Source organism: Serinus canaria, chromosome 2 (assembly GCF_022539315.1).
Source record: "Serinus canaria isolate serCan28SL12 chromosome 2, serCan2020, whole genome shotgun sequence".
Taxonomy (NCBI): Eukaryota; Metazoa; Chordata; class Aves; order Passeriformes; family Fringillidae; genus Serinus; species Serinus canaria.
The window spans coordinates 131,372,662-131,386,151 of NC_066315.1; the positions used below are offsets into that span (position 1 = coordinate 131,372,662).

At 37.0% G+C, this 13,490-nt stretch overlaps 1 protein-coding gene across 8 annotated transcripts in view; it reads right to left on the reverse strand.

Moving 5' to 3' along the window:
* UBR5 (ubiquitin protein ligase E3 component n-recognin 5) overlaps nucleotides 1-13,490 on the reverse strand; it is an 85,782-nt gene that overhangs the window by 45,385 nt on the left and 26,907 nt on the right. For 5 of the 8 annotated variants that reach the window (XM_050970403.1, XM_050970400.1, XM_050970401.1 and 2 more), the window contains 6 exons: nucleotides 9,586-9,735; nucleotides 7,417-7,628; nucleotides 3,119-3,235; nucleotides 2,929-3,039; nucleotides 2,077-2,231; nucleotides 150-267 (listed from right to left, as the gene is read on the reverse strand). In XM_050970403.1, coding sequence (XP_050826360.1) covers nucleotides 150-267; nucleotides 2,077-2,231; nucleotides 2,929-3,039; nucleotides 3,119-3,235; nucleotides 7,417-7,628; nucleotides 9,586-9,735 — 863 coding nt within the window. Of the gene's footprint in view, nucleotides 1-149; nucleotides 268-2,076; nucleotides 2,232-2,928; nucleotides 3,040-3,118; nucleotides 3,236-7,416; nucleotides 7,629-9,585; nucleotides 9,736-12,164; nucleotides 12,297-13,490 lie in introns of those variants that run through there. The other 3 variants (XM_050970402.1, XM_050970399.1, XM_050970404.1) reach the window with 2 other exon arrangements.

The window sequence follows — 13,490 nt, forward strand, 5'->3', positions numbered from 1 at the left end:
TTACAGCCATATAATTCAAACATACTATTTTAATTTCCCATTATTGTTATCACTTTTGTGCTTATTAATTTTGTTGTGTTTTTTTAAGAGCATGTTGCAAGCTCATCATATAGCATGGTAAAAGTGCCACTGGTGACAGCTGTACTTGCCTGGGTTCCAACAGTTATGTTTGGCATAGAGGAGATACCAGCACTAGACTTCGGCTTTTTATTTTTCGCTCTGGCCTTTTCTAGCATTTTCTTCCGTTGGCTGAAAGGAACTACACCCCTGTGGAAAAATGCATGTTATTTTTAAAAGGCTGTGAAAGAAAAGCTTTGTTCACAACTTTGAACAGTTTATTCCTTCTGTTTAATGCAATCATGAGCAAACATTCAAGTGTGTGTGCCACCTTCTCCAAAATCTCAAAGGACTGCAGAAATGTCATCTTTTTCCATATGTACCCCAACTTTATAAAAATTGAGGTAGTCGAGATGAATTTGTAGAGGAGGAGGAAGAGGCAGAGCACATTACTTATTTAATTGCTAAATGGCTCTCCTTCCAGTCTGAAGTGCTGCAAAAGCTCTGTCACAAGTGGTATACTCCAGTCACAGCTTTCAAGATGCAGCCTGCCTCCCTGAACCTGAGGATATCTTTCCCACAAATAGTGGCAATTTCCAGAATTTGCAACCTCTGGGGAACATGATTTTTGTTTCCAAATTCTAAAAGCCTCACTTTTTCTCTGGGTACATGGCTGAAGGAGTCTGGGCTGTACTTCCACTGCAAGAGGGGAAAGAAACCCACTTCTTTTGTAATTGTATCCGCTTGGTTTAGTTGAAAATCATGCCTGCGTACAGAGCTAAGCATGCTCATTATTTTGATACTTCATGTTTCAGTCAGTGGCTTATATAGTTAGAAGCTTTGATTCAAGAAGCTCCTTCATGTTAAGTAAAATGTAAAAAGCATCGGTCCTGTGAAACACTGGAAATTTAAATAATGTTCTACAGACACTGTAACTCAGGGTATCAATAGGAACAGAAGCTTCTGCATAAATTGCTTCCAAAGACTATGTAAACAGTAGTAAGTATTTTTGTATTTTGCACAGATTATTCTAGTAAATATGGAAGGTTCTAATAGCCAAATATCTCCAATGCTACAGCTTAGCAGTATCTATACAAATAGTAATTAAAATGTGCTATGTCAGCCATGACATAATGAAAGAGCCAAGAACCAGAAGTTTACAAGTCTAGCTACAAGTCTACTTAAATATTTTTCAGAGTTAATAGAATTTAATGAGAAAGCTGTTTCATACAATTAATTTTCAAAGCTCTCATTTCCAGCTCATCATCGAGTATTGAGCTCATCCATGCCTCAAAGCCACTTGAACTTTAGGCCTGATACATAATGCAATGACTCCTGACACACTGAAAAACAATGCATGCTGACAATGCATTGGTATTACTCAATTAATTCCCTTAAATTAGAAACTCATTTCAGAGCCCTTTGGAAGTATTATTTTTGAGGGTTTGTTTTTTGCTTTATTTTGTTCAGGGTTTTTTTTGTGTAAGCTTCTTAATCATGAAGCTATTAGTTAAAATATTTTAACTAACATTTCATATTTTACGTCTGAAAGGGTTTTATTTTAACAACAAACTCCAGAGGGAGCATTTGATGTTCATTCCCCTTCTCTAAGATTAGACCACAAACTAATAGACCAAACCTTCTAACAGAGCCGGACAGAGGAATATCAACCTCATATGTGGGTAAGTTTGTTCCATATTTATAATCTGAAAGACCCAAAAGGCATGGAAATTATTCTCTGATCTTGTGTGGTACTGATACATCTGAATGCTAAAGCACTTACACACATCTCCTAAAAGAATGACCTTATTCTGTTAAAGATGTTATAATTGGTGCCAAAAGCTTTAGGCATTACAAAAGAGAATAAATATTTTTTATAAAGGGAACCTAAGATCACGTGCAGATTTACCAAACTCAGAACAATGGTGGTTCAGCAGTTTTGCAATGCTTCTCAGAGCCAGAGACATGAAGACATCCAGAGCATCCACACTGTTGTACACAAACACAGTATTTACTTACCACCAATACAAGTTGTTCTCTAGCTGAGCACACGTGTAAAGAGCACAACAATGTAAAGAAACAATCCGTTCTCCCTGAAGCTCGGAGTATGTCTGTGCAGTGTGCTCTAATTTAGAGGCTACAGAGCTTAAAGTTTCATCTACCCATGTAGCAACCTAAGGGAGAAGGAAAGAAAGGAATAAAGGTAGGGGGGGAAAAAAAAGAAAAGTTGCACATCAGTTGCATCTTTAATGTAATATTTACTGGTTTTGGAATGGGAGGAAAATATGTATCACAAAACAAAGAAACAATTATATCCTTCAGAAATTTATCCCCTACTATCTTTCTTTCCCCAAAGGAGAGCTTTCCAGAATTGTCTTCCCCTCTATTTCCAGTCTCCAACCTTAAAAAAAAGGTTGAAAAAAACAAAGGAGAAACCTGTCAAAGTATATGGATGTGTTGGTGTCTTTACCAAATCAATTTCAAGTTCACTCTAACCAGGCTGAAAAGCATGTTTAACTAACTTACTTTACACCACTGAAAGCTTCAATCTCCTTAGCTTTTCTACTAAATCTCTACAGAACATTAACAAGCTTCTCTATTCTAAAACCAGAGCCAGTTTCTACTGTAACAACAAAAAGTCAAGTGCTTCATATAATCAGGCCACCTTTTCACTGTTTCAGCTCTAAATCTGATTGATATCTTTCTTAAAATCTTTTTGCATTTCATGGGGAGGAAAGGAAAGGAATGAGCAAATGAATTGAGTACTTTCTGGTGTAGATGAAGCTGAAGAAACAACTTCTCTACAATATACTACAAGCAATTGAAAAAACCCAGCTTTGTCAAGTTCAGCTACCAGCAAACATTTCATACCTTGTTATTTTCCGTGGCAACAGTTGCTCTAATACTATTTGCAGAAAGGAGCACAATCTTTTCATTGGTTAACCCCAAGAACATGGCTCGTGGATGATGTAGTGAGGGATTCTTTAGAAACAAAAAAGTATTTTAGATATTCAAAGCATATAAACAATTCTGAAGGGGAATATTTAAAGCTATACAGTACCTGTGCATTTCTGTAAGGCTCTGATTCACTCCATTTCCACTGATAGAGTTCTCCTTTACTGCTAACAGCCACAAGCTCAGAATACAGAGCTCCAATAGAAATAAACTTTGTTCCATCCTACAAACACAGAAATTCGAAGTCTAAGACAATGGTATTACAAATACATCTATAAAAACATATAAATGCAAAAAAATGAACTTGGAATTGGTTTTTTTTTCAGGGCACCCATGAATGCTGAACATGAAAATATAGATCCAGATTGTCTCAAGATCGTCATGGCCCCTCACACAAAACATCATTGTTTCTGATGAAGTGAGGGAATAAAGAAAATTATTCTTTCCAAGACCTTTAGCAATAGCATATACATGCCAATTAACTTGGACAGTTTATTAAGAGCTTACATGGTGCTTTAAGAACACAACATGGCTCATAAAATTAGAGATGAGAAGATCTCGACTTGCAACATTGAAAAAAAAAATTCTGCTTGAAATTCTGGCTGTTTGAAATTAACAAAAAAGCAACATAATTCCACTATTCCAGTACTTAGGAAGGTATCTTCCAAGCTAGCTAAGAAATCAATAATTAAATTCACTGTTTTATCAGTTAAACGACTCTTATCTTTCACTTCTGGAAGTAACTGCAAACCACGCCAAGCTCATCTGGTATCTTTCTGCTACTTAATTGGCATCGGTTAGTCCATGTGCTTCATCCTACACCTACAGGGACCTCGGAGGTCTGATTTCCTGCTTCTTAGACTGGGTTTTGTATCAATGCAACTATACAATGTTACAACCTCACTTCTGCAAATTCCTGTTTCTCCTTGCATTGAAACGGATCTCAAACTACAGAGAATTTGAGTGATTTCACAAAACATTAAATTCTGTTTACTGAGAAACATTTGTAACATTTCACTGCTCCTCAGCAAGTGCAGCTATAGGACAAACATGTTCTTTCTGAAGTTCCTTACTACTAACTCAAATTTTTTTTCCACTTACAGCTTCACAAAAAATGAAAAAAAAACCCAACTTAAACTAGTATAAAATCAAATGCTGTCTTCTACAGCTACAGATCTGAAAGATGGTATCTGCTCTTCTCTGCAGTGGTTATCTCCCCAGATCAGTATCTTTAACTGACTCTCAGGTCACAATGCACCACGTTTAAGTACTTCAGCCATCTGAGGGGAAACTGAACTCAGTCAGCTATTAAAAAAGTACCACTATCCAGTATATTTACCTGACCTCTAAATAAGGAGACTTTTCACCATAGAAGTTTAAAAGTGGAAACATTAAGTCTGCATTAACACTATTTTGTTACTGTTTTCATGCCCAGAAGTGCACATTCCAAAAGGTGTGAATGTGTCCGTGAGTGACACAGGATTCATTCAGTACAGCTCTTGCCAAACACTCAGTATTTTAGGAAAAAGAAAAGCAGCAGGAGGAAAGGACAGAAGCAATCACAGAAAATTCTCTTTTATACCCTGATAAGAGTGTCTAGAATTTGTTAAATCATTAGAGAACTGTTTTGTTCTGGAAGGCATCTACCAACGCAGCAAAGAAGCAACACAACTACTAATCCACGTCATGATTATTAATGCATGCCATGGCATAAACATTGCACATTCTGAGAAAGAACTGTCATCAGAACCTACTGTAGTCTAATGAGATGCATCTCTACTTCATCAGCATAGATGAATCTTCAGAAGTTAGCTTGCCTAATGCCTCACAGTCAAGTATGGAAAGCAATTAATTTTTGCTCCAAGACACTCTCATTTTGACTTTTCATCTCGCTAACATATCTTTTAAAAACAAACAGCTTTGTACCAGAAGCTGAATATTAGAGAAACCTGCTAATCAAATTTTTTCTCTCCCTTCCATCAAAATATTAGCAGTTGTGAACTAAGTGCTTCAGGATCAAATGCCACATTCACCTCCAGAGGGCCATTCAACCAATTGCTTAAAGATGCACAAATAACACAACAGCTCGGTTTCTGTAAACCTGAGAATTGTGTTCAACTACAAATTCTGATTTCAGACCAGAGAAATTAACACACATGAAGATGATGCAGACCACTGACCAAACCCTAGTATCTCAAGCAGAATGAACCTACTTGAAAAAATTAAAGGCTTGGTTTGCACCTAAATTACAGTCAAGCAGGGAAAGACCAGCCATACTTGCCATTACTACACTACCAATACATGTGGCACAAGGTTGATAGAGTGCAAGTGTAGACTGACAGTTCTACAGTGTAACACGATTTGAATTATCAGAAGAATGTACTCACTGATTTGGATTCCTGAGCAGTTGATGATGTTTATTAGGTGGAGAAAATGCAGTACCTGAGCAACATATCTTTACAATGCCAGTCTCAGATTGCTGGTGAAACTGAGGCACCTGGGAGCACTATCAGCTTTCTAAAAGTTTCACCCGTGCCTCCCAGGTTGATACTTCACCTCCCACAAACAAAATTAACCACCCTCATCACAGCTTTCTACAGAGTTCTGTCCCAAAAGTTAAAGGGTTCAAATAATGAAAAACGAAGGAAAAATATTTGCAAACATGACTGGTTCTTTTGTAGTAGTTTCTTGTGTGCTTTTACTTGCCCCCAAGCTTACTGTCTTTTCCAATAACCTTTCAAGACCCCCTTCCTATTTCCCAAAGTGGAAGAGACATCTGAACTGACCTCTCTGCTAAACCATCTCCCCCAGGATTTTCTCCTTGAAGAATTTCTGTTCAAAAATACTACCAACAAAAATTCATACTGGATTTACAGCAGGAAAAGACACAGAACCATTTCTTATGAATATTCAGCTGAAGGAAATGATGGAAAGTTAAATTACTTTTGAATAAAAATGGAAGACCTTTCCAGTAAGACACCTTCATTTAACTGGAAGTCCGGAAGCTGGGGTTTATATGACTGCATATGCAAACAGGTAAGTGGGAAGCAGTTCAGTATATACAAACTGCAAAGGCATACAGTTAGATATCACAGCAAAACAAACAAAAACAACACCACACTAGTAATAATGGCCATAGTAACATTACCAAAACAAAGATGATGAGTCAGTATTCCAAATCTAAACTGCATTTATTCATTGATGTTAAATGCCTGGAATGTCTCTCTACCAAGCTAGATTTTCTGATTCTAAGCTAGGGGGACAAAAGCTGCCAACTTTCACTGACAGAGAACTTCAGTGCTACTAGATAAGGAAAAACAAATCAAAACCAAACCAACAACAAACCCAAAACAAAAAAAGGAAAAACTTTATACATAAAAGATCTGGTACAGAGCAACTACTAGACAAACATTCTTTTTAGGTCTCTTAATTTCTCAGTCTGAATGCCCAGAAGAAGACAATTGCATCTTAAGTCACGCTGCTGTTAGCAGAAATAAGCCGCTATATTCACCTTTTCAAGCTTTCTATCTAGATTTAGTCTGAAATGAACAGAGACACAGAAAAAAGAAAGTGTGACAGATCAAAAAAGGAACTTCACAGATCCTGTGGACAGACAGAAATGGGAGCACTAGAGCACGTCAGTAAAATTTGGTCTACTAAACACAGATGATCACTTCCATTCTTAGGAAGCTTTCTGGTTTGGTTGGTTGGTTTGGGTTTTATTTTATTTACGTTTTTAAAAATTCATCTCCCCAAACACCCAGGTAGTTCACAAAGACAATGACCACAGATATTCAATTACCAACATATAGCTGGTGTTTCCACTACTTTTATCTCGTGCAGTTATTACTTCTTGCCTTGAATATAGAATTAATGTTATAAAGAAAAATAGCTGATCAAAGCCAAAGGATTTTGAAGAAGCAACCAAGTTACTGATCAACTCAAAACACAACTGCAAGTAAATGCAAATTTTTACTACTGTAGTTTAAAAGCCCAATCCACTCAAACTGAAAGTATCTCTAGAAACAATAATGCTTAACAAAAAATGTTTCTTTGATGAAGCATAGTTTAGATTGTTTCATGAGTTTCCTACTGCCAATTAAATGCTTTGAGCACCCAAATAAATATAAGAAAGAAAAAGAAAATCCTCATCCTAAGATCTACAGCAGTATCTTGAAATTACATAGAGAAGATAATTAAAACAGTAGTAACAGAAGTGCAGCTATAAGGGTGTCAATAATTATGAGTAATTTAATTTAGTGCATAATAAGAAATATGCTTTATTACAGTATCTCAAAAAACTAAGACATCATAGTCACAAAGGCAACTCACAGTTACTTATTCAGAAAAAAAAACCAGATCAATTGCACAGCATGCAAATAATAGATTAAAAAAATTCCATACCTTATCTGGCCACCACTGCAAGTCTTCTCCTAAAGAAACAGGACTTTGAACAGGTGTATTCTTCTTGTCCAGGTTTGGTTCCCCTTCCTTACTTGTTGAGCCTCTTTCATTATCAAATGAGGCTCCATCAAGCCACCTTCGTTCACGCAAACGTAAAACGGACTCACGTTCACGCAACAGCTCAGAGTCTCTCTCTAAGGGAAGAAGGAGAACTGGTATGCAATTGGGTCACACCAGTGGGATAAAAGTAAGCCACTCTCTAGTAAAGACCCTTCAGGATGCAACTAACAGCAGTTTAATCTACTCACACAGATTAAAAATATAGTCCTGACATGCAACATTCAACATATTAACTCTTTCAAGAATATGTACTTTAGAATCACTAAACATAAAATTGGCTAGACACAAAGGCTTACAGTTTTGTGCACTATGAAAAAATGCTAGAGAAATTGCACTTTCATCAAAAAGAGGCCAAATACATTTAACATTTCTATTTAACGTTTTCTAGTACAATATGCAGTTTTGTAGTTTTATCAATGTAGTTACAACAACAGAAGAATCTTAAGTCTATAAAGTCTGTCAGATAGCTTTATGCAAACCAAAAAAGAGTATTTATTAGAGAGTTTCATAGCAACTTTCCCAGAAAAAACAGTAATTTGAAAAGGTTGAAGAAAGAAAGCATTAAAAAAAGTTCTCATACTTGTTTGATAATCCAACCCCTTTTATTTAAAGCAATATTCTAGAGGATTGGATTTAATAAATTAAAGTCTATCTGCTTTGAGTAGATTAAATGAAAACTTTTCAAGAGTCAGACAAGTTTTTAAAAGGATCCTGACAGAAAAAATGTTCCTTACCAAAATGCTTCCCCTCCAACTGGCCTATAAACTGTCTAAAACCAGTACTCTGCAGTTCACTCTTGCAGAAAATTTTTTTAAATCAGGTAATCAAACTAGCTTTCCACAAGTAAACTATGATGGAAAACAAGGACTATGAAATTTGTGATAATAGCATATATAGAATAACCCCTTATATAAAATGACCTTAGAAAAGGAAAAAAAAAAGGAGGAATTTAGGAGTTATGTCAGATGCTGACTATTTGCACATGCACATAAATGCATTTAACCTATGAAGTACCTCACTTATGCTCACAAAAATCAACTGGAACTACATATACGAGATGATTACATTATTATCTCATAGTTTCAATGGATTACACCAAGTCTTGGGTCTTTTGCTGTATTAGACAAATGGGAAGTTTTTACATGCCAAACATGACAGCCTGTCTTACAGATGTATTTCATATAAGTACTGTACTTGCTTTCTAGCAAACATCACACTGACCCCTGACTAATAATTTTGTAACAGGAACTTACATGTTCAGCAATTCATATATTAAAACATGTTCATGAAAGGCAACAAGATGGTACTAAATAAACAATCACACCAGAGGTTGGATTAACAGTTTGGTATTTGTGGCAACAGCCTCAAAAAGATAAGAAATTGCTACACGGTCTGTTATAAATTTTTCAAGTGTATAATGCTTAAAAGAAAAAATGCCCTAACACTGATCAAAGAGCTTTTTTTATCACCTGCCAATAGTTCTCCTTATCCAACTGTAAAAATGCTTCAAAAAAGTAAAATTTAGATTTCTTCTCCCTCCTTGTTATCCTAAGTTCCTCATTCCGTAAAGGTAATTTCTGTCATGGAACAACTAAGGAAATGTGAAGAACAGCATACAAAGAGCAACCCAAAAGAAAGAAAGAAAGAAGAAGAAGAAGAAAAGAAAGTATTAAGAATGCTGCATGTCATTGATTATTACTAATTTTTGAGCCAAATTATATATTTGTATCGCAATCTATGTATTAGGAGGTACATACACTACAGTTTAAAATAAATTTAACATGCAATAATTTTATACCACCTTGCAACACCAATGATCAACAATTATATTTTTAATATATGACTACCAACGTTCTAGCAGAACTTACCTGCTAACAGTCAGAATTCATAATAATTTTGATGAGCAGCAGTCTACTTGTCTACTCTATATTTGACAACATAGTACAGTCTACTTTCACATTAAATCAGCATCTAAATCACCAGTGTGTACTATCACTAGCTTTTCCCACAGCAAACTACTTATTACAAAGAAAAAAGGTGCAAAATTACCTCTGGATGAGCCTAGCCTGGAAAGTGATGAGCGCCGAAAGGATGGATAACCAAAGTAACTAATATCTTCTGAAAACATAGCATCAGCATCAATAATGACACTTGGGTGAGCAGAATGTATGTCAGCATCCAGAAGAGACATAAGATCCTCTATAAGAGGAGACAAGGGTCTTAAGTGAATAATCAGCTACTTAAAACATCAGCTAGAGAGACCATCAACTAAACAAATATCAAAACAAAAGAAAATCCTATCTATTAATTGAATTTCTGCTCTTCAGATTCACCAGTGCAAACTCATGTGCCTCCTATGCAACCACATTTACAATCAAGCTTGGTGAACTAGTGAACAAAACCAACTTCCCTGCAAGAACTGCTCTGTCACTTACCTAACTACATTTCCCAAACAAGACTTTCCCAAAACATATGGTTCTGTATCCCAGAAATTCAAACTTTTGACTGTCACTCGAAAGAACAAAGCACTAAAGTAAGATGAAGACATATACACACATGTGCACACACACTCATGCATGCGATGCAGAACTCCCAAGATGACCTAGAATGAAGGGAGGACAGCGCTGACGGAGAAAGGCGCCCTCTGCACAGCCACGTCTTTGATGCCAAAGACTGCACCTTCCTCCATGCAATGTTTCTTTCTGAGAATGATGTACTCATTTAATTCACAAGCTAGCAACTTGCAGCTCTCAATACAAAGCTTTAAATGGTAGCTACATGAACAAGTTATCTGCAAAAAGCACAATGTTTTAATACCATGCAGTTTTAAAAAAAGATCCAACCAAACCTAAAGGTTGAACTTATATTAAATAGTGTGACTGCCCTAGCTTCTGTGTTAGAAAACTTGAGTTTCCCTGGAGTAATGGTCATCATTAAAATGCACAACAATCTCCTTCCAGTAACTAAAGCTTCTATCCACACACAAAAGAGGCTACTGGAAATTCATGTGACTTATTGAAGGCCAGCAATATGGACTGTCAAGACAACTGAACCTGACCAACATCTTCCTACTAAAGGCCAGTCCTAATTCCCTCCTTTATCCCTGTGGCAGGCACCTCCTTGGGACAAGGGGGGGGATTTCTAAATCTACAACTAGTGCATTCACCTGGCTTGAAACAGAAGCTCACTGGGTTTAGAAGTAAGGTGGGGATGGATCTTCAGACTGACTTAATGGAGTAATCAGAGCCCCAAACGTGGAGCTTCACTACATGCTGCAAAGCTGACCAGACCTTACTGCTTGCTGCCGAAGGAAATAGTTCTGCCCTTCCCAAACCTTCAAGCAAATCTCACTTTAAAAAAGAAAAAATTAGGCTCCCCAAATTAGCCCATACAGGCCCAAAAATCTCACCCCCATGCAAGGGAATGGCAGGATAGAGCCTTCTGGCAGCAAGACAACCTCATCAACTTAAACCACCCACGAAGCTCAAGTGAAGCTATACACAGACTCCCTTCAGGAAACCTGGAAGGAGCACAATTCCTGCACATCCAGTTCTCAGCCTCTATCTCACAGGCATAAAAGGAAATAGTGGCTAGAAAACAAGCATTCTTGACAGCAGAATCTGATTATTATAGATCTTTTTCTAAGTGTCTGGAATGAAATGGAGGGAGGAACCTGAAGTAGAGGGTATCAAAAAACTGAAAAGGAGCCATAAGTCTGCCCTCAGAGCTGGTATTAATTCACTTAAGACTTTTACATGCCTGCACATCAGAATATTCATCCTTGTATTTCTAAACTCCCATCTACAGGAAATGTAAAACATACCACCAACTGTCCACAGAAAAACACCACTGCAAACCAGTGAGCACAGTGGGTTCAAGGCAAGACCTACAAAAATGCTTTTTGCATTAATTAAGTAATCCACTTCTAAAAGCACACCATTTGGGATTCCATAGTTCACACAGTACACTTTAGGAAGTCATCCATGACAGGCTGCTTGGAGATTTTCTTAGTAAGAAAATTCACATTTGGCAAATAGGCTTTATCTGAAACAATTCAGATCACTCAGAGCACCTTTACCCTGCCTGCTACTGGCTTTTCACAACTATAAAGCTGCAGTACACCTCACCTTCAGTGTCAACTTGTAACAGACTTTCAGCTGGGAACACAGATGAGATTCTGCTGTATTTCCCAATATTGACATACTGCTCCCTCCTCCCACGACCATCTTTTTCTAGGTAAGCTCCAACCCCTCCATATTGTAGCAACTAGTTCTGGTATCTTCTGGTCAGCGTCCAGGAAAAAAAACTGCAAAGAACTTTGATCTCTTTCTAGGAACCAAATTGCCCAGCAGAGAAAAGAACTTTCCACCCTCATTCAAAACAGACAATACTGGATTTTTTTAAGGTAAGCTACATGAGAAATCCTCTTGACAGAAAACACACACTAACTTGTAACACACACACACACACACACACCTTCCACCAGATCAGGCATCTTGAGTTTAGCTCATGTGTTTCCAAAAAAAAAAAAAAGGTAAAAATTCAAGTATCAGACGTAAGAACCAAAACTATGTGGCTTTGGGCTAAATACGCATTAAGATGAGTAACGAAATGAAGCCTTTTCTTACCCTCTTATTTCAGCTTCAAATCAGATTTTAATTTTCTTCCAGTATTTCTGAAAGAGATCCCCCTTCTTCCATTTTCTATATCAGCAAAGAAAGGTGCTAAAACCAGTAGGGATAGGAGCCAAATCCACTCCCCTTCAAACATCACTGGAATTTTTTTAGCGCTGTGAAAACACAGATACTGCAAGGCTACATCCAATTTAAGAATCCAGAGTTTAAAAAAAAATGAAACAAAACAAAACCAAAAAAACATTCTCCATGTCTTTATTTTCCTGCTCTTCAGACAAATCCCATGGGATTATATCATTCATCTCTTGTGCTGTGTTAGACCACAATCAGACTGCTCCCTTCACATCTAGGTGTGATACTTCTGATTAATCTATTTTTGTAAGAAAATATCTATGATTCACTGCTAAATACCAAAGAAAATTGGTAGGAAAAAGATATCCAGTTCAGAGGAAAAAAACAAAACAAAAAAATACCCACACACCAAAAAAAAAAAAAAAAAAAAAAAAAAAATCAATAAACCCCCTAGTTTTCAGTATGCCCAAAAGCACATAAGCAGCAATTCAAATAATATTATCACCAGATTCATTAACTGAAGGCGTTGCTTAGATTAATTCAGATCTCAAGTAGAGCTCACTTTAAATCTTTTCCCTTAAGGGTGAAATCTAAGTTCTCTCTCCTCTTCTCAGCCGCACACTTTTATGACATATTCAAGTATTCAATGTGTTCAGTACCTCCTCCTCTTTCAAGTTTGGATTAAATTGGCAAAACTGTGACAGTCAAGGGAGAGAAACATTTGTTTTGGTTTCCTAGGAAACTAGACTAAAACAGAACTCCAGAATTCATTCTTGATAAGATAATATTTATTCAAAATATTACCCAACTTGAAGTTCACAAAAACAGAGGGAAAAAAACAACCCAACAACAAAGAAAACCAAACCACAACAACACAACCACAAAAAACCCCCAACCCCATTATCTAATTGTTTTCCCCAAAGGCAAACCACTGAGGTGATGCTACACTAGGCTGCAGCTCCCATTCCCCTCCCTGGAAGCCAGCACAGTAAGCCCTGCTGCGATACCAGCCCAACTCTCTCCTCTGCAAAGCAGCCTGGATGTTGTCAAACCCACGTTTCACAAGTCCCACCAGAGAGAACCTATTGTACCATGCAGAAGTTACTGAGCAAATATGCACTCCTCTGAACTGCATAACAAAAAAACATTTTAACATCTACAGCATCTCTATTCAAACTATTAACAGAACATAAAGCCCACAAGAACCCTCTAATACAACCTGGTATGAGCCTCATGGAGGCTGTCAAG